The 25,521-nt window shown below is 40.5% G+C and overlaps 2 protein-coding genes and 10 non-coding genes across 12 annotated transcripts; 10 read left to right on the top strand and 2 right to left on the bottom strand.

The window, feature by feature from the left end:
• The first annotated feature begins 272 nt into the window (after positions 1-272).
• On the top strand, positions 273-698 carry LOC113449464 (histone H2B 7-like). Its single transcript, XM_026720580.2, has one exon. It carries the CDS (start codon positions 318-320, stop codon positions 696-698), a length of 381 nt encoding a protein of 126 aa, XP_026576365.1. The 5' UTR covers positions 273-317.
• Positions 699-4,407: 3,709 nt separating this feature from the next.
• LOC113449460 (histone H4) lies at positions 4,408-4,906 on the top strand. The gene has a single exon (XM_026720574.2). It carries the CDS (start codon positions 4,428-4,430, stop codon positions 4,737-4,739), a length of 312 nt encoding a protein of 103 aa, XP_026576359.2. The 5' UTR covers positions 4,408-4,427; the 3' UTR covers positions 4,740-4,906.
• Positions 4,907-5,410: 504 nt separating this feature from the next.
• Positions 5,411-5,482, top strand: TRNAM-CAU (transfer RNA methionine (anticodon CAU)). The gene has a single exon. It is a non-coding gene; the product is annotated as a tRNA-Met (tRNA).
• Positions 5,483-8,227: 2,745 nt separating this feature from the next.
• Positions 8,228-8,299, bottom strand: TRNAP-CGG (transfer RNA proline (anticodon CGG)). The gene has a single exon. It is a non-coding gene; the product is annotated as a tRNA-Pro (tRNA).
• Positions 8,300-9,062: 763 nt separating this feature from the next.
• On the top strand, positions 9,063-9,134 carry TRNAD-GUC (transfer RNA aspartic acid (anticodon GUC)). The gene has a single exon. It is a non-coding gene; the product is annotated as a tRNA-Asp (tRNA).
• Positions 9,135-9,794: 660 nt separating this feature from the next.
• On the bottom strand, positions 9,795-9,866 carry TRNAQ-CUG (transfer RNA glutamine (anticodon CUG)). Its single transcript has one exon. It is a non-coding gene; the product is annotated as a tRNA-Gln (tRNA).
• A 6,890-nt stretch (positions 9,867-16,756) lies between these two features.
• TRNAS-AGA (transfer RNA serine (anticodon AGA)) lies at positions 16,757-16,838 on the top strand. The gene has a single exon. It is a non-coding gene; the product is annotated as a tRNA-Ser (tRNA).
• A 1,932-nt stretch (positions 16,839-18,770) lies between these two features.
• Positions 18,771-18,852, top strand: TRNAS-AGA (transfer RNA serine (anticodon AGA)). The gene has a single exon. It is a non-coding gene; the product is annotated as a tRNA-Ser (tRNA).
• A 720-nt stretch (positions 18,853-19,572) lies between these two features.
• On the top strand, positions 19,573-19,654 carry TRNAS-AGA (transfer RNA serine (anticodon AGA)). The gene has a single exon. It is a non-coding gene; the product is annotated as a tRNA-Ser (tRNA).
• Positions 19,655-21,320: 1,666 nt separating this feature from the next.
• Positions 21,321-21,402, top strand: TRNAS-AGA (transfer RNA serine (anticodon AGA)). Its single transcript has one exon. It is a non-coding gene; the product is annotated as a tRNA-Ser (tRNA).
• A 1,688-nt stretch (positions 21,403-23,090) lies between these two features.
• Positions 23,091-23,172, top strand: TRNAS-AGA (transfer RNA serine (anticodon AGA)). The gene has a single exon. It is a non-coding gene; the product is annotated as a tRNA-Ser (tRNA).
• Positions 23,173-25,032: 1,860 nt separating this feature from the next.
• On the top strand, positions 25,033-25,114 carry TRNAS-AGA (transfer RNA serine (anticodon AGA)). The gene has a single exon. It is a non-coding gene; the product is annotated as a tRNA-Ser (tRNA).
• The last annotated feature ends 407 nt before the right edge of the window (positions 25,115-25,521 follow it).

The raw sequence follows: 25,521 nt of genomic DNA on the forward strand, positions 1-25,521 counted from the left end.
ATGGCTCAAGAAAGGCTCCCGCTACCTTTTTATTTTCTCACAGAGATTCAAATCGGCGCTTCCTATTGGCCGGCGCCAGAAACGAAGCGGCGTGGCCAATGAACGAACGGCACCTTCTTCGCATCCAATGAAAAAGCAAAGGCGTGTCAGTGCCATCGTTGAGTTAGACCTCCGAAAAGCGGCCAATCGCGGGACGCCAAAGTTTTCATCCTTCCCACGAGTTGAATAAATAGAGCGGTAGAGTTGTCACCCGAGATCGCTTTCTAGTTTCCTCTCTCTTATTATTGTTTCCCGCGTGAAGTGCTGTCTTTAGCAGGATGCCCGAGCCGGCTAAATCCGCTCCGGTGCCCAAGAAGGGCTCCAAGAAAGCCATCACCAAGACTCAGAAGAAGGGAGACAAGAAGCGCAAGAAGAGCCGCAAGGAGAGCTACTCCATCTACGTCTACAAGGTGCTGAAGCAGGTCCACCCCGACACCGGCATCTCCTCCAAGGCCATGAGCATCATGAACTCCTTCGTCAATGACATTTTCGAGCGCATCGCAGCCGAGGCTTCCCGCCTGGCCCACTACAACAAGCGCTCCACTATCACCTCCCGCGAGGTCCAGACGGCCGTGCGCCTCCTTCTGCCCGGAGAGCTGGCCAAACACGCCGTCTCCGAAGGCACCAAGGCTGTCACCAAATACACCAGCTCCAAGTAAAGCTGTTTTCCCAGAGCAAACACCCAAAGGCTCTTTTAAGAGCCACCCACTTTCTCAACGAAAGAGCTGTTCTCTTTGCTTTTTTACTTCAGGAGAAAAAACAATGTACATAGCTACATGCCAGTTCATACCTAAATCGTGATTTATTTTAGGGGCGGAGAAGGAGGCGGGGGCTCTTCTATCAAGGCTGATGGGACTTGCATTTTAAATTAAGATTTGGGGGGGTGGCTCCCTTGCATTTCCTCCTGACTGATAAGATCCACTTCTGATTTTCCCTTTGTCTTAAAGTCCTCAAAATGCTAGTATCATGCAAACATAGTTCACAATCTTTACATAAAGTTATCAAATGGACTGGTGTTGGAAGTTAGATTCTTTTTCCTTTCCTCACTGGTATGTAGCAAAAATATTCTTCCAAATTGTGCTGCCTCAAGATTTGGTTCCCCTTCTGAAAAGGGAAGGGGAAAGAAGCTAAATTTGATGTTGCTTAGTGGGTTTTTTTTTCTGTGTCAGGATTTGATTTTTGCACCACCCTGCAAACCTCAAAAGGTGCTGCTCTTTATAGAGTATTTCACTCAGTAATTATATCCAAAAGATGATGACATTCATTTAGCTCTTTTTCATGAGCAAAAGTGGCTTTACTACTTTTCCCAAGGGCCCTAAATATTTCCAGGTTCCCGAAAGTTTAGGTTTGTGGGAAGTTGTCTCTAGTTTTCTCCCTAACAAATTATAAAAAAAGTTCTTTCAGTCAAAAGTTAGTTTTTGGACTCTAAAGAAGGCAAAAAGAATTCCCTTTAAAAGAAGCTTTTTAAAAATCTGCCAAGAAGTGTGTGAGGTTCTTAATTTCCATTTTAAATAAGATTTTTGTGAAGCCGCCTTGTATTTCCTCCTAGCTGATAAGGTCCATCCACTTCAGTTTTCCCTTGTCTTGGGCAGCCCTGAAACTGCTTGTATCATGCAAAGGGCATTTAGTTAGCACAATCTTTGCTTAAAGTTAGCAAATAGGCTGGAATGTAGGAAAACGTTCTGTCAAATTGTGCTGCCTGAAGATAGAATAGAATACTTTATTGGCCAAGTGTGATTGGACACACAAGGAATTTGTCTTTGTGTAAATACTCTCAGTTATACATAAAAGAAAAGATTCATTCGTCAAGAGTTGAGACTCATAAGGTGAAACACTTAATGATAGTCATAGGGTACAAGACTTTGATCCCCCTTTGAAAAAAGGGGGGACCCACTTGAGTTGTTTTAATATTGTCTTACAGTTTAGACTCCCCCACGTAAAATGCCACCTACTTTCTCAAAAAAGAGCTCAAAGTTTCCAAAAGATATTAAGTGTCTTGCATCCAAGAATAGGTTACTAATATGTATCCTTCCTTACATAAGCCAGCTAAGCCTTGTCACATCATTTCACTTTTTGTGTGTGTTGTTTATTTGTTTCTGTCCTTCTCTGCATTACTATTCATTTTGCTCTGTGTTACACAACACACATAGTTTGGAAAGTAAAGCATCTGGCCTTTACAACACGTGTGCAGACCTGAAGTAAACAAAAATGCACGAAGTTCCAATCAAAGTTCAGAAGGAAGTATAGAAAATATTGTCTGTACATCAATGCATAGAAAAAGCATCGAGAAAGCAGTTTTCCTTACTGAATAGAATTCATACAATGAGCTTGCATTCTAAGAGTTGCAATAAAATAAAGATAGGAATTGCTGGTATATTTAGCATCCATTTGATTTACTTTTTCTTCAAAATGGTTCCTCTATGGCTGAACATTTCTGAATCTGTAGGGTCTGTAGTGTAATCTAGTGTGGAAAGGGAACTTCATCAGGACAGTGGTGACACCCAAACAGGAAAAGCCCAAAGGGAACATCAGGCCAGCCATAAAACAAACTTGCATAGGAAAAGAGATTTAATAAAAGGTATTGAAAGAAGCCCCCTAGACAAAAGCCAAGTAATTAAGAAAGCTAGGGAAACAAAAAAAAAGAAATCCCTTACAAACAACAGGTCATGCCAAATCAGCAAAACAAATAGATACAAAATATATTGCAAAGGAGACAGACAGAAGATTGCCACAAAACAAATATAAGAAAACATTAGGATGAAACTGATAATCCAATCAAACCACCCCGCGGAGTTTACCCTCTGGCGGAAATGAAGACAACCCCCAACAGGATTTAAAACATTAAGAAATACAAACACAAGCACACACACACAAAAGGAGAAAAGGTATAAAAATCAGGGGTTTATTATACAAAGATGGCTAGCCCCAGGAACGCAGACTTCTTGCTATCTCTTGCCTTCCTGAAAAATAAACCAGCTTCCAAGCAGTTGTCTGTGTCCTTGCACCGGAGTTCTCCCAGCAGGAAAATCAAGCCCTCAGAAGAAAGGCATTTTCCAGCCTTTCAACACTAGTAATAAACTCTAAAGCACACAGAATAAAACCGCATGCAGTATATAAAAAGGCTTTATTACTTTAGGAGGTATGAATAAGCTATATAAAATCACATTATATATACATACTGTATGTGTGAACAAATTTGATATACAAATACCAATTGATTAGTAATGCTACACAGAAAACGAGTCACAAGAAAGGGACAAGAAATAAAACTTCAAAATAAATATAATTTAACTACTGAAAATCAAGACAGTTAGAAAAACCTTATAACAAAAACCACTGGCAACACACACTAACAGACATAAATTGGAACTTCTGATTACAAAGCATATACAACAACCAGATATATTATTAACCTTTCTGTTTCTTGGCTACTCTATCAGCAGAACAATTTGCAGCTTTTTTAAAAATTAGAATCTAATAGAGACGTGGTAATAAACCATTTCTTTTTCATTTGCCTCTAATAAAATGTATATATTTCCTTCCCCCTGATTACTTTGTAAAAGAAGGAGAATATAAGCATCTCTTAATTCAGTGTTTTGGCAGGCAAAATGAATAAAGCCAGGAGAAAAATAGATAGATGTATGTAGAGCAAAATTGATCTATTTTCTGAGTGTTTTTTTCTAGTGGGATCATCCACATCACATGCCAGAAAAAAGTTTCCTCTCGAATCCAAGCCCTATTTACATGTAAAGTAATACAATGGTTTACTTTGTAATATGTTGCAATTAAAAAAAAAAAAAGAATTAGCATTTCTCTCAAATATGGAAATTTTAGGGCTCTTTGTCCAAAGTTTTGATTTTTTTTTTTTTCCTGGTGGAAATTGCCATCCTAAAAGCTATACTGATTTAATACTTTAATATGGGAACCATATTCAGGGAATATAAGAGATATATTCCAGTCCCATTCATAGCTATCTAGGAAGAAATAGGTGTATGTTTATTTTGTCAGTTATTTAAGAATTCAAGATCGATTCTGAGTTGCGATCTATGGGCTTTTTTTTAGCTGCTCATGTCTTGGAAATCTTATAAAAAGCATACTAATCGGCGACTCTCAAATAAATGAATTTTCCAAAAGAAGAAGAAAAAAATCTCACCGCGCTTGACTTTACTTCGCGCTAACAGAAAATGTACTGATTGGCGTGTTTGAAACTCGAGTACTTTTTTCTGATTGGACGAAATCGAATTAACCGGTCATTGCTTCAAGGCGGGAAAGTGGTTACTGTTCCTTCTTGTAGTTTTCCTTCTGGTCGGATCCCTCTGTATATAAGGGACCAGTGCACCGGTGGTAGTCAATAGCTTTTCTGATTAGGAAGAGTGTGAATTGTAGCTATGTCTGGTCGCGGAAAAGGAGGCAAAGGCTTGGGGAAAGGAGGCGCCAAGAGGCACCGGAAAGTCCTTCGCGATAACATCCAGGGCATCACCAAGCCGGCCATCCGCCGTCTGGCTCGCCGCGGTGGCGTGAAGCGCATTTCGGGCCTGATCTACGAGGAGACTCGCGGCGTCCTGAAGGTCTTTCTGGAGAACGTGATTCGCGATGCAGTCACCTACACCGAACACGCCAAGAGGAAGACAGTCACCGCCATGGATGTCGTCTACGCCTTGAAGCGCCAGGGACGCACCCTCTACGGCTTCGGCGGTTAAAACCTTCGAAAACTTAAGCCATAATTCTAACAACAAAGGCCCTTTTAAGGGCCAATCAAATTTTCTTTAAAGAAGCTGTTAGTCACGATTTAAACTTCAAAAGGAAACCTGGGTATTGGGTGTGCGTGAAATTATAAATTTAAACTAAAGTAAAATCAAAGGGTAAACTTGGTACGTCATTTTTTGCCGTCAGTTTTCTGCTTCTACGTTAACCACATTACTGGCGCTTTTATCCTGGTTTCTAAGCAGCTACGGTGTTTGCGTCGTTTCCCATAGTTAATTTGCCCCTGATAGAAAAAGCGAGTCGATGCTAAGATTTACTATTTTAAGTACTTCAGTGACATTTCTGGAGTAAGATTTCTGGGATAGCTGAACTATTTAAAGAAAAAACTAGAGGGGTAAAATAAATGGTACCTACATTACAAAAACGTTAAAATAAAAGCTCTTAGCAAGAGCATTAAGCTTATAAACGTATGCAGGGAAAGCAGCCAATGGCAAGCCTTACGCCAATGTGACAAGATATACTTTTGATATATACAAAGTTGCAAAGGATGTTTCCTGCGTTCAGTATGCAGTGTGTATCCTGTTTATGTAATGGTTTCATTTAAAAAAAAAAAAAAACCCGAAAAGACAAAGGACAAGTTGCAGTAGAAAGAAACATATTTTCAAGTAGCAGAGTGGCGCAGCGGAAGCGTGCTGGGCCCATAACCCAGAGGTCGATGGATCGAAACCATCTTCTGCTAATAAAAGCGGTTGTTCCTTTTTGTCTTATCAGTTTCAGAGATATCATTTATTTAAAGCATTTATTTAACTTACTATCGCCATCCAGTGCTTAATGTCCTAATTTTTCTCTTTTGCATCACTTTGGGAGAAAGGGAGAGAATGACCAAGGTTAGTTAAGCATGGGTTTCGATCAAAAGATGATTGAGTGTAACCTGCTGTTGCTCTTTAAGAAATGAATCCATTTTATGTGTGTGTAACTGGAAGCTAATATATGAATACACTTGTAAAAATCTGCAGTTTGGCAGCCTTTTCCTGGTTCTGGGCACATCAAATCTGTGGAAATTAATCTGAAATGAAAACAATTGCCAACTCAAATCTCTTCTCATTGGTAGTTGATTAGAAATTTCCTCTGAAAAAAAAAAACTAGGAATGTTGTTTGAAAATAGGCAAAGAAAACTGAATTTCAGCCCATTATATTACTGCTTTGAAATGGCTAATGCATTAGCAGAAATTTCATTTTTAAATCCCTGGGGTTATTATATTTAATGGCTTCATTTTGAAGCTCTCCTCCTTTAGACCTTCCTAAGTGTCTGGATTTTTAAAACTGAAATGGTTAAAACAAGCCAATCTCTTGTTTGCAGGAAGGACAGCAGTACTAGGGGTGATATAACAATATTTTTAGCATTCAGTTGATTAAAAATTAGTACAGGACACGTATTAAAAAGGGGTGGGACTTTGGGACCCCTTTGTGGGCCATTCTCTTGAGTTTTTTTAAAAAAACACCTTCCTTGCAGGCATCCCCATCCAGGAAGTTGTATGTCATAAAGTGCCATTCCCTCAGCCAAGTGACATGATATCTAACTCACAGGTTTAGGAATTTCGTCTGTCAACCCCATTAAAAATGAAACAAAAATCCATTTCAGCCATTGTTTGTAAAGGTTGAGAAAGGATTGTTTGAAGTTAGCACCCACCCCTCTCCTAGGAAAATGAAATATTTTAGGATATACTAAAAAGGCAGAATGTTTCCCCTAAAAGAGAAATAGAAACTCAGAGGCAGAAACTCACCCCCCCTCTCCTTTGTTAATGGGCCATTGGAATCTGGGCAGTCTATTCTACATAACAAAGATCTACCTCCTTCAGGCGGACCCATAATTGGAATCCCAAAGCCCTTTCATCATCCAGCAAGGCTCAACCAAGCCTGGGACTCAGGACACAGTCTACAGAGTTGCCCCTGCATGGCCCCATGGGAGTTTGACAACTAATCAGCTCCAAGGCATGTGATCCTGTCCACCATTAAACCATCTTTCCAAACAGCTTCCATGTTTCCAGGGTCTTTCTTCCCCCATTGGAACTGAAGCCAGAAGGATATTTCTTCCAACAGGATCATGAAACTAGAGATGAAATTTTAGTAGGTTTGCATGATGGCAAGATAAGTTGTAAAAGATGTGAACCTTGAGATGGACCAATCTCTTTTTCTTTAACAGTCACATGTGCTAACCAGCTGCACAGCAAAGACCTCTGGTGTGCAAAGCTGATGAATGATAAGCTGGGTGTATTTTCTGGAGTGTTAATTTGTGCACCTCTAGTCATTTACAATGGTTCTGTACACACGCAAGTTCATTTGGTGACCGTTCAAAGTTACAACAGCACTGAGGAAAGCAATTTACGGCCATTTTTCACACATACGACCATTACAGCATCCCCACCATGGACACTGATTTACATTCGGATGCTTGATGGCTGACTCACATTTATAATAGTGTCCATGTGATCCCCTTTAGTGACCTTCTGACAAGGCAAGTCAAATGGGGAACTCAGATTTGCTTAACAGTTGTGTTCCTAATGGAAGAATTGCAGTGATTTCTACTTAACAAATGTGGGTAGAAAAGTCATAGAATGGAACAAACTCACGTAACAAATTTCTCACTGAACAACATATTTTATTTGGGGGGTGGGGGGAAACAATTGTGGTCATAAGCTGAAGATTTCTTGTACGATCATTTTTCAAAACTATTTATAAACCATATGTAAAACTGTTAGACATGTCAGTTCCTGATGCAATTTCACATATGCTACCCCAGCCTTCATGTCAAGCGTATACATATCTGTGCTTGTAAGTATGTATACATCCCTGAAAACACTCCTCCCCCCCACAAACACACATATATATACATGTCATACTGTACAACATCCTCAGGACAGCAGGTTTGAGGCGTGACTGCCATCCTATTTAATAGTGACATATTATCTTTGCTGCCTTAAGTTACTTATTTTTTAAAAAAGCAAAGGCAGAATTTAAAAATCTAAAATATGAAAGAGAAGAGATGTGAGGAAGAGGAGGAGAATTATTCCATATGGCTTATTTGGTCTGCAGAAATCGTGGCATCATTAGGTCACAGCTTTTTACCTCTTTCTGGTGGTTGTCCAGATATTTCCAGCCAAAAGTTTGCCCTGGTCTTTCTCTTGAGAGCCACACCTCAGTGGACTTATCACATCCTTATTTTCCAAAATGGATGGCTGAAGCTAACTCAGATCATAATTCCAGTGCTTCGATTTATCCCCTTCCCCTCTTCCTCCCTTTTTCCTTCTTAGAAACCAACTTCTGTGCTTGTCTTCCTCCACCGTCCTTCCTTCCCAGAAACCAATGTCCATGTTCCACTCCCTCCAGCGTCTTTGTACTTCTTTTTGTTTTAAACTAGCAAAAGCTACAGCTGAAGTAACGGCAAAGAGAAAAGAGGGAGGGAAATCGCCTTGGGGATGAAAATGGGCTCGTCCGGGATTTGAACCCGGGACCTCTCGCACCCGAAGCGAGAATCATACCCCTAGACCAACGAGCCACTTCCTGGAAAGCGGCTTCCCGTCATCCCCTTCTCAGGCTTATGACATCACCATCGCAGCTGCTTCTACGAAAATTAACGAGTGCCTTTACCCTTCCGTTTTCACGTTCCGTGTGCAATGAAAGGTAGCCCCAAAATGTAGATTTGAGCGCCGGAGGAAGGAAAAGGAATCCACCCACCGTAAAACCTTCCATTGATCTCTGCTGAAAAAGACCCCTTGAAAGCTTTCTAAGCTCCGAATTACGTCAGAAAGCTTTGCAAATCCGCGGCTCTTTTTCTCCGGCACAAAACCCGTGACGTCTATGGAGATTCTCAGTCATCCAGGTCAGAATTGAAGAAGCTTCTTGGAGGAGGAGCGAAGCATCTTCAAAGAAAAACCAGAAAGTCCAGCTGTCTCTTGAAAACTCATGATCTTTCCAAGATTTTTATCTCTGAGCCAGGACAATGCCAGCTTTATGCAATCTCAGTTTGGGCTTTCCTGCCTGCTGGGGAGCTGTGGAAAGGGTGCCCCTGAGCAAAGGCAGAGGGTGCTCCCTTTAACCCCCACCCCCACCCCGCCTTTTGCAGTTTGCGCTGATGTTTAAGCAAGGAGAAATCCTTTCGTCATGGCTTAAAGCAGCCAAACAGACAAATCCCCAGCCATCCGAAGATACAGACGTGATGCACTGGGGCAACAGAGGAAAGGAATTTCAGTGCAGCATCCTTCTATTACAAACGATGGGTTGCTATGAGAGAAGCATTTAGAAAAACTATGAGCAGCTACTCCTCGTTAGTATAGTGGTGAGTATCCCCGCCTGTCACGCGGGAGACCGGGGTTCGATTCCCCGACGGGGAGGGTGAAATTTTGATTTTATCAGGGGTCTTTAAACATTTCTTAATACACTTTCAATTTCACAAACATTATCAGAGGTCTTTAAACATTTCTTAATAATTAATTAAGATCAATCTCGGTGTAGGAAGGTCGTACAGTACACCTCTTATTATTTTATTTGTTTATTATTTAATTCGTTTTCAACAGCTCAGAGAGTTTTCAATTCTGAGCCCTTAGACGACGTGTTACGTCTGAATTTTCCGTTCTCCCAATGCAATTGTTATTCCTGTCTATTTGCCTCCAGGCAGCCCTGGATTTCGACTCCAAATTCCCGCATTGAGGGTTTTGTGGGGGGTGGGGTTGCATTTTAAGCACCCACATGGGGTCTTTGACACGCGTGTATATTTTAAAGGTATATCAATCCTAAAAACATTCGTGTTTTATAAGGGCAGTTCTGACCTACAGAAACTCTCGCGGCCGCTGGATGGCAGCGCAATGTAATGAAGCCCACCCACTTCTTGTCTCTGGGTTTTTGCAGGTTTGGGATTTAAAAAAAAAATGATGATTGAGGAACCAATCAGCATCAGGAGCTAAAAAGAGGAAATGTCTCCTTCCTTAGAGTTCTCTACAGAGAGATGGAACAGAAAAACCTGTTAAATCCGGAAACTAAGAATGCAAAAATTTAGGTTCCACCGAGATTTGAACTCGGATCGCTGGATTCAGAGTCCAGAGTGCTAACCATTACACCATGGAACCTTCATGAAAGTTGTTCTGGTTTCGCTCATATTTCATATAAATTGATACACAAAGGTGGTTAATATCTTTGACTTACTTAGATATTTTCTTGAAAATAGCAGCAATCTTAGTCTACTCACTGACATGTAAACTTCAGGAAATTTAAATTTATTTCTAAGTAAGAGAGATTGGGTCTACTTTTGCTATTGCCTATAAAAATATTATGAATAGTCTGATCTGAAAAATCATTAAGTAAATATTTTTCCCATTAAGAGAGAGAGAGAGAGAAATGGTCAAAAACATGCATCATTCCTTTTTTTCCAATTGTAAATGAATAGACCATTGGCAGACACAATGTATTTTTCAAAAAACAACAACAGTACATATATTTCAATGAAACTAATTATTTAATTAGTAGTTTTTGTTTTTTAGCTTTATGGTTCACATTACACTTAACAGCTTTACAGTACTCCTTGTTAAATAACTGTCTCGTTAAGGGATGTTCAGATATTCAGATATTCACAATTACAACAGTAATGAAAAAGTAACTTTACCACCAATGCTCATATTTACAGCTTTTGCAGACTGTATTGTAAGGAAAGATGAAATCAAGTATTAAATTTAGTTGTAGTTTCATCTAGCAAACACTTCACTTGATTAAGCTACCACAACTAAATGTGGTTGCTAAATGTGGGCTACTTGTGCATATCACATGTATGAACCTAAACACAATACAACTACAGAATAAAATCACAAATGATATAACAATACAATGGACAATAACAACATGAGATAAACTAAGAGGATGGATGGATGATTGTAATGTTTTGTTTATTGTATAGCCATATGATGCTTTAGATTTGTTGGCTATCTTCCCATACCTATCATTCTTATTTAGTCAGAGAGGGAGAGAAGGGAGGGAGGGAGAGAGGAAGGGAGGAAGATCAGAGATGGATAGGTAGGAGGAAGGAAGGAAGGAAGGAAGGAAGGAAGGAAGGAATATTATGGCAAAGAATGGTCCTACTCTCCATTGCCTCCTATCCTTGATATTTTCCTTTTTCTTGTTGGCTCCCTAATATGCATTGCAATATTAATAATAATATAGTTAACTAACATGAATCAATAAATATTACAGGCAAGAAAAATATTGTATAAGTAATAATTGTGGTTCACGAGTCTGGTAAATTTCCTTTTTAAAAAAATTTCTGAGAAGATATTCTCAACAAAGGGGACACTTCCTGTTTATCGAGGTCCCAAGAAACACAGGATGGCCTCCATTAATTATTCCTTACGAAATAGCTTAGCTGTATCTGCACAAATCCAGATACCATGATAACAGAGATAAACTCCCAAAATGTATTTGTTAGAAAGAGGATCTTTCTACCCATCTCAAAAATCTCCTACTGCCATCAACCCTGCAAGCTTGATATTCAACACCGTGGGAAGCCCACACATCCTCGAAAATGAAATATTTTTGGAAATATTAAAAAGGCAGAATATTATACTTCCCCAAAGGAGAAATGGAGAAACATGTTCTTAAAGGCAGAAAGCAGCCCAGGTCTTCCTGCCACAGCATCAAGCAGAAGCCTCAAGTCATTAGGATGGGTATTTTTATACCTATTAAGAAAAACTGGGCCAATTTATTAATAAACCAAATGTCTTCAGAAACAGAAGGCTGGGGCTGATGGGATTAAGAATTTACATCGCCCTCCACCTGAATTCTAAAGAGGGCATAACTTTTAGGACATAATAGGATTAACCCATTGCCATTGGAATAATAAAAGACACAAGGCTTATTACATTGCACAATCCCCTGGAGCATCTCAATTATCAAACCCCAGAACTCTATTGTATTGCCCCCATCGGAGCCTGAATCTGGGGAGGAGGAGGAGGCCAGAACTGGAGGGGATAGCTTCATTGGCTTCAGAGGAATGTTGGGAGGAGCAGGCCAAGGCAGCCCAAGGCCCCTCAGGATTGGGACAGCTTCAGGGATGGGATTCTATCAGTTCTCCCCTATTCGCTAGAACTGGTTGTTAACATTCTAAGCAGTTCGGAGAACCGGTTGTTAGAAGAAATTACTGGCCTAATCCTATAAGGAAGGCAGGAAGGAAACATTCTGGTATTGCTTACAGAAAGTCCATTAACCCTTATTACATTCTTGGCAGGACTAGACTTCCTATCTCAGGAATGACTGGAGTTTTTTTCTCCTCCTTTGCTGGTACTTTGCTTGTGTGGAGTGACCATTCAAAGTTACAATGACACTGAAAAAAGTGACTTATGATCTTTTTTCACACTTACGACTGTTGCAGCATCCCCACAGTCATGAGAGGCCAGGCGAGGAGATGCATGCCTCGATGTAAGTGATGTTGATTTGGCCACGCCCAGCCACCAAGACCACCAAGCCACGTCCACCAACTAAGCCACGCTCACAGAACTGGTTGTTAAAAAATTTGAATCCCACCCCTGGACGGCTTATTAGCAGGGAGGAATGGGGACAGGATGACCGAGAGAGGACAAGCAATGGACGTGAGTAGCGACAGAGCTTGGCCAATGAGCAAAGACTTCCCCCTCCTGATCCCCAAGCATAGAGAGTAGAAAGAAGGCAGCTGACCCAACAACTAAGGAGGAGAGCGCCCTGCCCCTCTTCACAAGGCACACCTGGGGATTGACATTTAAGGAAATGCTGTGGGGAGGGGGATTTGTTGGGAATTAACATTGAATTGGTAGAGTTGGGTGTGCTGCTACACACATTTGTGTACTTGCTTCTTCCTTACTTTGTGGACTCATTGTTCCATGGTTCATGGACTCCTTTCCCTGTGCTTTTGCTTTGCTGGACTGGGTGCAGTCAAAGGCTGCGATGTTTGTGTGTGTGTATATGCACACCTTGCTCTGGGAGTTGCCAAGAATGTGGGAGCAGTTGGGGGGAAATTTTGAGCACTAAAAGGGAGTTTGAATTCTCAAGTGGCTGTATGACTTTCGTGCCTTCTCCCAGGTCATCACACCTATAACAATCCACTGTTTTTCTCCTGTCTTAGAACCGGACTGGATTTTTCTTCCAACAACACCATCATTCCAGAAATGCTACTCTCTAAACTGACTCAGCTAGCTGTTCCTGACCATCTTTATAGATGGAGTCAGTGGTGGGATTCAAATTTTTTTTACTATCAATTCTGTGGTTGTGGCTTGGTGGGCGTGGCTTGTGGGCATGACATGGGAAGGATACTGCAAAATCTCATTCCCTCCCCACCCCTGCTTTCCAGCTCTATTCTCCTGTGCAGGGCAACAAAAGAAGACCCAGCTGATCAGCTGGGACTTGGGAAGCAGAGAATAGATGGGGGCAGGACCAGTCAGAGATGGGATTTGCTGGTTCTCCAAACTACTTAAAATTTCTACTACTGGTTCTCCAGAACTGGTCAGAACCTGCTGAATACCCACCTCTGGATGGAATATAAGCTTCCCAACAGATAGGAAGCAGCAGGTGAAGCTAGATAAAGTCACATAGAATATCCATTCAATTAGCAGAGGAGCCCCCACGGCTGTATGCATTTCCTTCCATCATTGTTTTCCCTCTGTACCAAAGACTGCATCCCTCTGTTAAAATACTGAAGTTTGCAGATGATACAAGAGTCACTGGTCTCATTCGAGAAGACGATGATTCTGCATACAGACGGGAGGTAGAACAACTGGGCCTGTGGTGCAGCTGGAACAATCTGGAGCTGAAAGCTCTTAAAACTGTGGAGATGATAGGTTTTAGAAGAAGCTCTCCTATTCTACCACCTCTGGCAATATTAAACAACACAATAACAATAGGAGAGACTTCCAGGTTTCTGGGTTCTGTACTCTCCCAGGACTTGAAATGAACACCTTAAATTAGAATCATCATTTTTAAAAAACCCAACAAAATATGTTCTTCCCGCATCAACTCCAAAAGTCCAGATTGCCCAAGGATCTGCTGATACAGTTCTACAGAGAAATGATGAGTTTGTCATTTGTACCTCAATAATTTGTCTGGTTTGGCACAGCAACCAAATAGGACAGGTACAGATTTTAATGGATAGCTAGGATCAGCGGTGGGCTGCTATGGGTTCGCCCAGATTCAGGAGAACCCATAGCTAATGTTGTGGCAGGTTCACAGAACCGCCAAACCCCACCCCTGCCTGGCCCCTCCCAGCCCTCCCCTCCCTTCCCAGGAGTCTCCACATGGCCCAATTTGGATGCAAGGTAAGTGCAGGGCCTCCCGGAGTCTTGTCAATCATTCCTTCTCATCTTTCCTACTATGTTCTCCAATTGATATCTGTGATTTATCACTTATTGCACCTTACGATTAATGAAGTACAAGAAATGATAAATCATAGATTAATGATTGTAGCTATAATCTATGATATATGACCTATCCACTTGTTGTTTGTATCAACACCAGAGGTGCTATTCAACCAGTTCGCACCTATTCAGGTGAACCGGTAGCGGTTATTTGGTATGGGTTGCCGAACCAGTGGCAATCCTTGGCTGGCCACGCCCCCAACCTGGTCGCCCAGTCGCTCACTTGCAATCGTTCTCCTAGCTTTCTCTTCCCCACGTTCTCTTTCTCTCTGGGGAAAAGGAAGAAAGGCATGGACGCTGCAAGTATCGCTTTCCCCATGTGAGTTAAAGTGCTGGAGTGAGAAGGAGTGCGGTCTGACAGAGTGGGTGGGGGAATCCACTCAAGCCTTGGAGAAATTTAAAGGAGCTGCTTCCAAAACACTTGTCTGTTAAGTGCTCTGTGTGTGTATGAGAAAGAAAGAAAGAAAAAAGAAAGAAAGAAAAAAGAAAGAAAGAAAGAAAGAAAGAAAGAAAGAAAGAAAGAAAGAAAGAAAGAAAGAAGAGGAAGGTAGAGAAACAAAGAAAAAAATAGGAAGAGAAAGAGATAAACTCTGTGCTATTATTTTTAATTGTTCCATTATTTATCATGTGTTAATATTTTACACTGTCCCTACACCTAGAGTGATTTTTCTGCCTTTCTTTTGCCCAGGACTTCCACATATTTTTCAGGGTTTACATGCGTTCAATGTCAATAGTCCAGAGCATAAAATACACATGTGTTTAAAAAGAGCTGAAAGGGACCTTGGAGGTCTTCTAGTCCAACCCCCAGCTCAGGCAAGAAAACTGAGGATACTGTGAGAAGCGTTAATAAAGTATCCTTTTTATGACTCAAATCTCATGTTGAAAGATAGATTATGTCCTTGAAGTAAGGGAGTGCAGTACCAGACACCAGTTACTTTTTTGGAATGTCTTTGAAGCGCTGGGAATTATCACACTTTTTGGAATGTCTTTGAAATGCCAGATACCGGGTAAGAAAGTGTTTGTTATGTGCTGGGTACCAAAAAGATAATAAAATGTAACTTGTATCCTGAAAGATGTATTGTAAATCAAGCCATTTGTATACGCGGGAGGGGGAAGAGGGGTATAGTTTTAAGGTATAAGAGTAGAGCAAAAGCTGTGCTTTTTGTTCCTCCCAGCTGCCAAGGGTGGAACCCATCTGCAGATGTATATCCAATAAAGCCTTTTTCCTTGGATCAACTTTGAATCCTGGTGGTTTTTCTTTAGCCACAATCTCACAATACCAAACTCTGAGTAGAGATCCAGGGAAAGGTGTCAGAATAACAAAATAACACTTAGAAGGGACCTTGGGGTGAACCCTATACCATTTCTGAGAAATGGTTGTCCAGTCTTTTCTTAAAAACTTCCAGTGATTGAGCACCCAGAACTTCTGGAGACAGGCAGTTCCACCGGTTAATTGTTCTCACTGTCAGGAAGTTTCTCCTTAATTTTAGGTTGCTTCTCTTGTTCAGTTTCAATCCAGTTTCAATGCTTCTTGTTTGCATTCTGCTTCTTTGGAAAATACATTGTCCCCCTTTCTTTGTGGCAGCCCCTTAAAAGCCTGTTGCCTATCACACTCTTGGGTAAAGCATGTGAGCCATTTGCTCCTTTCAGTGGTCCATGAAAGTACATCTATAGTATGCAGATAATAAAGTCAAAAAAGGTGAACAACATTTTTAAAGAACTATAGATAAGTTGAGGCTGGGTGACAAGAAATGGCTCGGAGGGGAAGAGTGAGATGTGGCACCCCTTGATACGAGTGACATTGAGTTGGCCACACCCAGTCACATGACCACCAAGCATGCCCACCCAGTCTCATGACCACTAAGCCACACCCATCCAGTCACATGACCACAAGCCATGACCACCAAATAAGCCACGCCCACAGAACCGTTAGTAAAAAAAATTGAATTCCACCACGGATCTACACTAAGAGTTTCTGCCCCAGAGACAAATTCAGGATTCTTCTCTTCACTTCTCTTTTCTCTTCTTTTTTCTATTTTATTCTATTTCTCTCTCTTCTAATCTCCTCTCCTCTCCCCTCCCCTCCTCTTCCCTTCCCTTCCCTTCCATTCCATTCCATTCTATTCTATTCTATTCTATTCTATTCTATTCTATTCTATGATTCCTATTTCTATTCTATTCTCTCCACCATGAATATGAGTCAGTTTCCAAGCATCTGAATTTTGATCACATAACCATGGGATTGCTGCAATGATTTTAATTGAGAAAAATGGTCATAAGTCATTTTTTTCAGTGATGTAGTAACTGCGAATGGTCACTAAATGAACTGTTGTAAGATGAGGACTACCAGTACTTAAGCCTATTTGAATTTGTCCATTTGTTTCAGAACCTAATTCCTAAAATTCCTCTTATTATGGGGTTCCAGGCTGGCACTTGATCTTCCCAGACATGTATATCTGAACAAAGTTTCTTTTACATCTCCAGAAACAGCCTGAATCTGCAGAACAAAAGGGGAAATTAAAGCGAAAAAAGCAAGTTATCACAAGTATTTTAATATTTACTTTAATCTTAAGGCAGATGGCATTCCACTTGTAGTTGTGGCCGAGTGGTTAAGGCGATGGACTAGAAATCCATTGGGGTTTCCCCGCGCAGGTTCGAATCCTGCCAACTACGTAATTGAGTGGGTTTTTTCTTCCCTTCCCCTTTATTGTGCTCAGAAGCCCAATTTTATCAATTCAGAGTCCACCATTTACTAGCAATCTTCTGCATTTACTACTCACCTTTGACACAAGATGGAGGCTTCTCAAAATTGCCCTAGTGTTGGAAGGAAAATCCAGTCCAGTGCCAAGCCAGGAGAAAAACAACAACACAGGAAATAAAATGGAGGCTGGCTACAAGAAGCTCTCTGTTTATTTGGTTTTCCAGAAACTTCAGTGACAGCAGCATGTTTCTGGGCTGGCTGACAAAATGGCTGAGTGAGTGGATGGATTTTTATAGGGTTCTGGGGTTTGGTGATTGAGATGCTCCCGGGGTTGGTGCAATGTATTGAGCCTTGGGTCTTTTCCTATGCCAATGGTGGTGAGTTAATCCTAATGCATGTCCTAAAGGTCATGTCCTGTCCTTAGAATTTGGGTGGAGGAATGTAAATTCTAAATCCCATCAGCTCCACCAGTGTTTTGCTTATGAGTAGATTGGCCCAGTCTTTCTGAATTTATACAATATTGGCATACCTAAGAACCAGCGTCTTGAAGCTTCAATCTTCTTAATTTGAAGTTGTTTTCCTATAGCAGGAAGACTGCTTTCTACCTTGGTTAAGATTTTTCTCCATTTCTCTATGGGGAGATATTCCATCCTGCCTCTTTTTAATATTAAGAATAAATATTAATCTGGGGAGAGGGGCCTTCCTTCATTAGTATTTAATGCATGAATTAAGATGTTTCAACAAGCCGTTAATTACCAACAGGTCTGTATGGACTGGATGCAAGCAACCTGTTTAGCAAAATTTAGCTAAACCTGTGTAGCAATTTTTCACAAAATCTCATCTCCTCTGTCACCCCATTTTATTGGTGTCACTATTACGATTGTCCCACAGATACTTTTCTTTGAAAGGAAGATGTTGAAGATGTTTTGCTTCTCCTCCAGGAAGCTTCTTCAATTCAATTCAATATTATGATTATCATTAGCCTATCAACTTGCATGTACACTGAGAGCTTCTGCACCAGAGACAAATTCCTTGTCTGTCTAATCAGTGAACCAAATAGTCTCTGCCTTCTCTTCTCTTCTCTTCTCTTCTCTTCTCTTCTCTTCTCTTCTCTTTCTTCTCTTCTCTTCTCTTCTCTTCTCTTCTCCTCTTCCCTTCCCTTCCCTTTTATTCTTTCCACTTCTCTACTCTACTCTACTACTCTATTCTTCTATGCTCTTCTACTCTACTCTATTCTACTCTTCTATACTACTCTACCCTACTCTATGAATGCCTTTCTGCCCAGGGCTGTACCCAAACATCACAACCACAGGTAGTCCTCAACCTACAACCATAACTGAGCCCAACATTTCTGCTGTTAAGTGAGACATTCGTTATGTGAGATTTGTGCCATTTTACAAACTTTATTGCCGTAGTTGTTAAGTGAATCACTGCAATTTAACTGGTAACATGATTATTAAGTGAATCTTGTTTTCCCCATTGGTTTTCCTTGTCAGAAGTTCACAAAAAGTGATCACATGACCCTGGGACATTGCAACCATCATAGACAGGAATAAGTTTCCAAGCATCTGAATTTTGATCACTTGACCATGGGAATGATGCAGTGATTTTAATTGAGAAAAAAGGCCATAAATCGTTTTTGTTGTAAGATGAGGACTACCAGTACTTAAGCCTATTTGAATTTGTCCATTTGTTTCAGAACCTAATTCCTAAAATTCCTCTTATTATGGGGTTCCAGGCTGGCACTTGATCTTCCCAGACATGTATATCTGAACAAAGTTTCTTTTACATCTCCAGAAACAACCTGAATCTGCAGAACAAAAGGGGAAATTAAAGCGAAAAAAGCAAGTTAGGACAAGTATTTTAATATTTACTTTAATCTTAAGGCAGATGGCATTCCACTTGTAGTTGTGGCCGAGTGGTTAAGGCGATGGACTAGAAATCCATTGGGGTTTCCCCGCGCAGGTTCGAATCCTGCCAACTACGTAATTGAGTGGAGTTTTTTTCTTCCCTTCCCCTTTATTGTGCTCAGAAGCCCAATTTTATCAATTCAGAGTCCACCATTTACTAGCAATCTTCTGCATTTACTACTCATCTTTGACGCAAGATGGAGGCTTCTCAAAATTGCCCTAGTGTTGGAAGGAAAATCCAGTCCAGTGCCAAGCCAGGAGGAAAAAAAAAACACCACTGGAAATAAAATGGAGGCTGGCTACAAGAAAAGAAGCTCTCTGCTTATTTGGTTTTCCAGAAACTTCAGTGACAGCAGCATGTTTCTGGGCTGGCTGACAAAATGGCTGAGTGAGTGGATGGATTTTTATAGGGTTCTGAATTATAGCATCTGAATTTTGATCACTTGACCATGGGAATGCTGCCGTGGTTTTAAGTGTGAATTTTTTTTTCAGTGCTACTGTAATTTTGAATGGTCGCTGATTGAACTGTTGTAAGTTGAGGACTGCCAGTACTTCACCTATTTCAGATCCATTTGCTTTGGAACCAGATTCCTAAAATTCCTCATCTTATTATTAGTTCTAGTCCGACATTAGGCAGGACATCATTCCAAGCAGGTGTATCCGAAAAGAGTTTCTTTTACCTCTCCAGAAATAGCATGAATCTATAGAACAAAAGAGATAAATTAAAGTGAACAAAGCAAGTTAGGACAAGTATTTTAATATTTACTTTAATCTTAAGGCAGATGGTATTCCACTTGTAGTTGTGGCCGAGTGGTTAAGGCGATGGACTAGAAATCCATTGGGGTTTCCCTACGCAGGTTCGAATCCTGCCAACTACGTGATTGAGCGGAGTTTTTTTCTTCCCTTCCCCTTTATTGTGCTCAGAAGCCCAATTTTATCAATTCAGAGTCCACCATTTACTAGCAATCTTCTGCATTTACTACTCACCTTTGACGCAAGATGGAGGCTTCTCAAAATTGCCCTAGTGTTGGAAGGAAAATCCAGTCCAGTGCCAAGCCAGGAGGAAAAAAACACACCACAGGAAATAAAATGGAGGCTGGCTACAAGAAGCTCTCTGTTTATTTGGTTTTCCAGAAACTTCAGTGACAGCAGCATGTTTCTGGGCTGGCTGACAAAATGGCTGAGTGAGTGGATGGATTTTTATAGGGTTCTGGGGTTTGGTGATTGAGATGCTCCCGGGGTTGGTGCAATGTAGTGAGCCTTGGGTCTTTTCCTATGCCAATGGTGGTGAGTTAATCCTAATCCATGTCCTAAAGGTCATGTCCTGACCTCAGAATTTGGGTGGGGGAATGTAAATTCTAAATCCCATCAGCTCCACCAGTGTTTTGCTTATGAGTAGATTGGCCCAGTCTTTCTGAAATTATACAAAATTGGCATACCTAAGAACCAGCGTCTTGAAGCTTCAATCTTCTTAATTTGAAGTTGTTTTCCTATAGCAGGAAGACTGCTTTCTACCTTGGTTAAGATTTTTCTCCATATCTCTATGGGGACATATTCCATCCTGCCTCTTTTTAATATTAAGAATAAATATTAATCTGGGGAGAGGGGCCTTCCTTCATTAGTATTTAATGCATGAATTAAGATGTTTCAACAAGCCGTTAATTACTAACAGGTCTGTGTGGCAAAACCTGTTTAGCAAAATTTAGCTAAACCTGTGTAGCAATTTTTCTCAAAATCTCATGTCCTCTGTCACCCCATTTTATTGGTGTCACTATTACGATTGTCCCACAGATGCTTTTTTTCGAAAGGAAGATGTTGAAGATGTTTCACTTCTCATCTAGGAAGCTTCTTCAATTCAATTCTTTATTATGATTATCATTAGCCTATCATTTTGCATGTACACTGAGAGCTTCACCACCAGACACAAATTCCTTGTGTGTCTAATCACAGTTGACCAAATAGTCTTTTCTCTTTTGTTCCCTTCTCTTTTCTTTTCCTCTCCTCTCCTCTCCACTCGACTACACTCTACTCTACTCCACTATTCTTCTATTCCCTTCTACTCTACTCTCTTCTATTCTATTCTTCTACACTATTCTACTCCACTCTACTCTACTCTACTCTACTCTACTCCTCTATTCTTCTATTCTTCTACTCTACTCTACTCTATTCCACTCTTCTACACTACTCTACTCCTCTATTCTTCTATTCTCTTCTACTCTATTCTATTCCACTCTTCTACACTACTCTACTCCTCTATTCTTCTCTTCTTTTCTCTTCTACTCTACTCTATTCAATTCTTCTACACTAGTTTACTCTAGTCTATTCTTCTATTCTCTTCTACCTAATTCCTAAAATTCCTCTTATTATGGGGTTCCAGCCTGGCACTTGATCTTCCCAGACAGGTATATCCAAACAAAGTTTCTTTTACATCTCCAGAAACAGCCTGAATCTATAGAACAAAAGAGATAAATTAAAGCGAACAAAGCAAGTTATCACAAGTATTTTAATATTTACTTTAATCTTAAGGCAGACAGCATTCCATTTGTAGTTGTGGCCGAGTGGTTAAGGCGATGGACTAGAAATCCATTGGGGTTTCCCCGCGCAGGTTCAAATCCTGCCAACTACGTAATTGAGTGGTTTTTTTTTTTCCTTCCCTTCCCCTTTATTGTGGTCAGGAGCCCAACTTTATCAATTTAGGACCAACTCTTTTAAAAATGCTTCCATATTTACATTTCAGAGTCTTTTACTATTCCAGTGGTGGTGGGTTAATCCTGTTATGTCCTAAAGGTCATGTCCTGTCCTTAGAATTTGGGTGGGGGAATGTAAATTCTAAATCCCATCAGCTCCACCAGTGTTTTGCTTATGAGTAGATTGGCCCAGTCTTTCTGAATTTATACAATATTGGCATACCTAAGAACCAGCGTCTTGAAGCTTCAGTCTTCTTAATTTGAAGTTGTTTTCCTATAGCAGGAAGACTGCTTTCTACCTTGGTTAAGATTTTTCTCCATTTCTCTATGGGGAGATATTCCATCCTGCCTCTTTTTAATATTAAGAATAAATATTAATCTGGTGGAGGGGCCTTCCTTCATTAGTATTTAATGCATGAATTAAGATGTTTCAACAAGCCGTTAATTACCAATAGGTCTGTATGGACTGGATGCAAGCAACCTGTTTAGCAAAATTTAGCTAAACCTGTGTAGCAATTTTTCACAAAATCTCATCTCCTCTGTCACCCCATTTTATTGGTGTCACTATTACGATTGTCCCACAGATACTTTTCTTTGAAAGGAAGATGTTGAAGATGTTTTGCTTTTCCTCCAGGAAGCTTCTTCAATTCAATTCAATATTATGATTATCATTAGCCTATCAACTTGCATGTACACTGAGAGCTTCTGCACCAGAGACAAATTCCTTGTCTGTCTAATCAGTGAACCAAATAGTCTCGTCTTCTCTTCTCTTCTCTTCTCTTCTCTTCTCTTCTCTTCTCTTCTCTTCTCTTCTCTTCTCTTCTCTTCTCTTCTCTTCTCCTCTTCCCTTCCCTTCCCTTCCCTTCCCTTCCCTTCCCTTCCCTTCCCTTTTATTCTTTCCACTTCTCTACTCTACTCTACTACTCTATTCTTCTATGCTCTTCTACTCTACTCTATTCTACTCTTCTACACTACTCTACCCTACTCTATGCATGTCTTTCCGCCCAGGGCTGTACCCAAACATCACAACCACAGGTAGTCCTCAACCTACAACCATAACTGAGCCCAACATTTCTGCTGTTAAGTGAGACATTCGTTATGTGAGATTTGTGCCATTTTACAAACTTTATTGCCGTAGTTGTTAAGTGAATCACTGCAATTTAACTGGTAACATGATTATTAAGTGAATCTTGTTTTCCCCATTGGTTTTCCTTGTCAGAAGTTCACAAAAAGTGATCACATGACCCTGGGACATTGCAACCATCATAAACAGGAATAAGTTTCCAAGCATCTGAATTTTGATCACTTGACCATGGGAATGATGCAGTGATTTTAATTGAGAAAAAAGGCCATAAATCGTTTTTGTTGTAAGATGAGGACTACCAGTACTTAAGCCTATTTGAATTTGTCCATTTGTTTCAGAACCTAATTCCTAAAATTCCTCTTATTATGGGGTTCCGGCCTGGCACTTGATCTTCCCAGACATGTATATCTGAACAAAGTTTCTTTTACATCTCCAGAAACAACCTGAATCTGCAGAACAAAAGGGGAAATTAAAGCGAAAAAAGCAAGTTAGGACAAGTATTTTAATATTTACTTTAATCTTAAGGCAGATGGCATTCCACTTGTAGTTGTGGCCGAGTGGTTAAGGCGATGGACTAGAAATCCATTGGGGTTTCCCCGCGCAGGTTCGAATCCTGCCAACTACGTAATTGAGTGGGTTTTTTCTTCCCTTCCCCTTTATTGTGCTCAGAAGCCCAATTTTATCAATTCAGAGTCCACCATTTACTAGCAATCTTCTGCATTTACTACTCACCTTTGATGCAAGATAGAGGCTTCTCAAAATTGCCCCAGTGTTGGAAGGAAAATCCAATCCAGTGCCAAGCCAGGAGGAAAAAAACACACCACAGGAAATAAAATGGAGGCTGGCTACAAGAAGCTCTCTGTTTATTTGGTTTTCCAGAAACTTCAGTGACAGCAGCATGTTTCTGGGCTGGCTGACAAAATGGCTGAGTGAGTGGATGGATTTTTACAGGGTTCTGGGGTTTGGTGATTGAGATGCTCCCGGGGTTGGTGCAATGTATTGAGCCTTGGGTCTTTTCCTATGCCAATGGTGGTGAGTTAATCCTAATGCATGTCCTAAAGGTCATGTCCTGACCTCAGAATTTGGGTGGAGGAATGTAAATTCTAAATCCCATCAGCTCCACCAGTGTTTTGCTTATGAGTAGATTGGCCCAGTCTTTCTGAAATTATACAATATTGGCATACCTAAGAACCAGCGTCTTGAAGCTTCAGTCTTCTTAATTTGAAGTTGTTTTCCTATAGCAGGAAGACTGCTTTCTACCTTGGTTAAGATTTTTCTCCATTTCTCTATGGGGAGATATTCCATCCTGCCTCTTTTTAATATTAAGAATAAATATTAATCTGGGGAGAGGGGCCTTCCTTCATTAGTATTTAATGCATGAATTAAGATGTTTCAACAAGCCGTTAATTACTAACAGGTCTGTATGGACTGGATGCAAGCAACCTGTTTAGCAAAATTTAGCTAAACCTGTGTAGCAATTTTTCACAAAATCTCATGTCCTCTGTCACCCCATTTTATTGGTGTCACTATTACGATTGTCCCACAGATACTTTTCTTTGAAAGGAAGATGTTGAAGATGTTTTGCTTCTCCTCCAGGAAGCTTCTTCAATTCAATTCAATATTATGATTATCATTAGCCTATCATTTTGCATGTACACTGAGAGCTTCTGCACCAGAGACAAATTCCTTGTCTGTCTAATCACAGTTGACCAAATAGTCTCATGTCTTCTCTTCTCTTCTCTTCCCTTCACTTCTTTCCACTTCTCTACTCTACTCTACTACTCTATTCTTCTATGCTCTTCTACTCTACTCTATTCTACTCTTCTATACTACTCTACCCTACTCTATGAATGCCTTTCTGCCCAGGGCTGTACCCAAACATCACAACCACAGGTAGTCCTCAACCTACAACCATAATTGAGCCCAACATTTCTGCTGTTAAGTGAGACATTCGTTAAGTGAGATTTGTGCCATTTTATAACCTTTCTTGCCGTAGTTGTTAAGTGAATCACTGCAATTTAACTAGTAACATGATTATTAAGTGAATCTGGTTTCCCCCATTGACTTTCCTTGTCAGAAGTTCACAAAAAGTGATCACATGACCCTGGGACATTGCAACCATCATAAACAGGAATAAGTTTCCAAGCATCTGAATTTTGATCACTTGACCATGGGAATGCTGCAATGATTTTAATTGAGAAAAACGGCCCTATATCATTTTTGTTGTAAGATGAGGACTACCAGTACTTAAGCCTATTTGAATTTGTCCATTTGTTTCAGAACCTAATTCCTAAAATTCCTCTTATTATGGGGTTCCAGCCCGGCACTTGATCTTCCCAGACACGTATATCCGAACAAAGTTTCTTTTACATCTCCAGAAACAGCCTGAATCTGCAGAACAAAAGGGGAAATTAAAGCGAACAAAGCAAGTTAGGACAAGTATTTTAATATTTACTTTAATCTTAAGGCAGATGGCATTCCACTTGTAGTTGTGGCTGAGTGGTTAAGGCGATGGACTAGAAATCCATTGGGGTTTCCCCGCGCAGGTTCAAATCCTGCCAACTACGTAATTGGGTAGGTTTTTTTCCTTCCCTTTTATTGTGCTCAGAAGCCCAGTTTTATCAATTCAGAGTCCACCATCTACTAGCAATCTTCTGCATTTACTATTCACCTTTGATGCAAGATGGAGGCTTCTCAAAATTGCCCTAGTGTTGGAAGGAAAATCCAGTCCAGTGCCAAGCCAGGAGGAAAAAAACACACCACAGGAAATAAAATGGAGGCTGGCTACAAGAAAAGAAGCTCTCTGTTTATTTGGTTTTCCAGAAACTTCAGTGACAGCAGCATGTTTCTGGGCTGGCTGACAAAATGGCTGAGTGGATGGATTTTTATGGGGTTCTGAATTATAGCATCTGAATTTTGATCACTTGACCATGGGAATGCTGCCGTGGTTCTAAGTGTGAAATTTTTTTTCAGT

The sequence above is a fragment of the Pseudonaja textilis genome, chromosome Z (genome assembly GCF_049901715.1).
Source record: "Pseudonaja textilis isolate UNSWEBS1 chromosome Z, rPseTex1.2, whole genome shotgun sequence".
Classification (NCBI taxonomy): domain Eukaryota; kingdom Metazoa; phylum Chordata; class Lepidosauria; order Squamata; family Elapidae; genus Pseudonaja; species Pseudonaja textilis.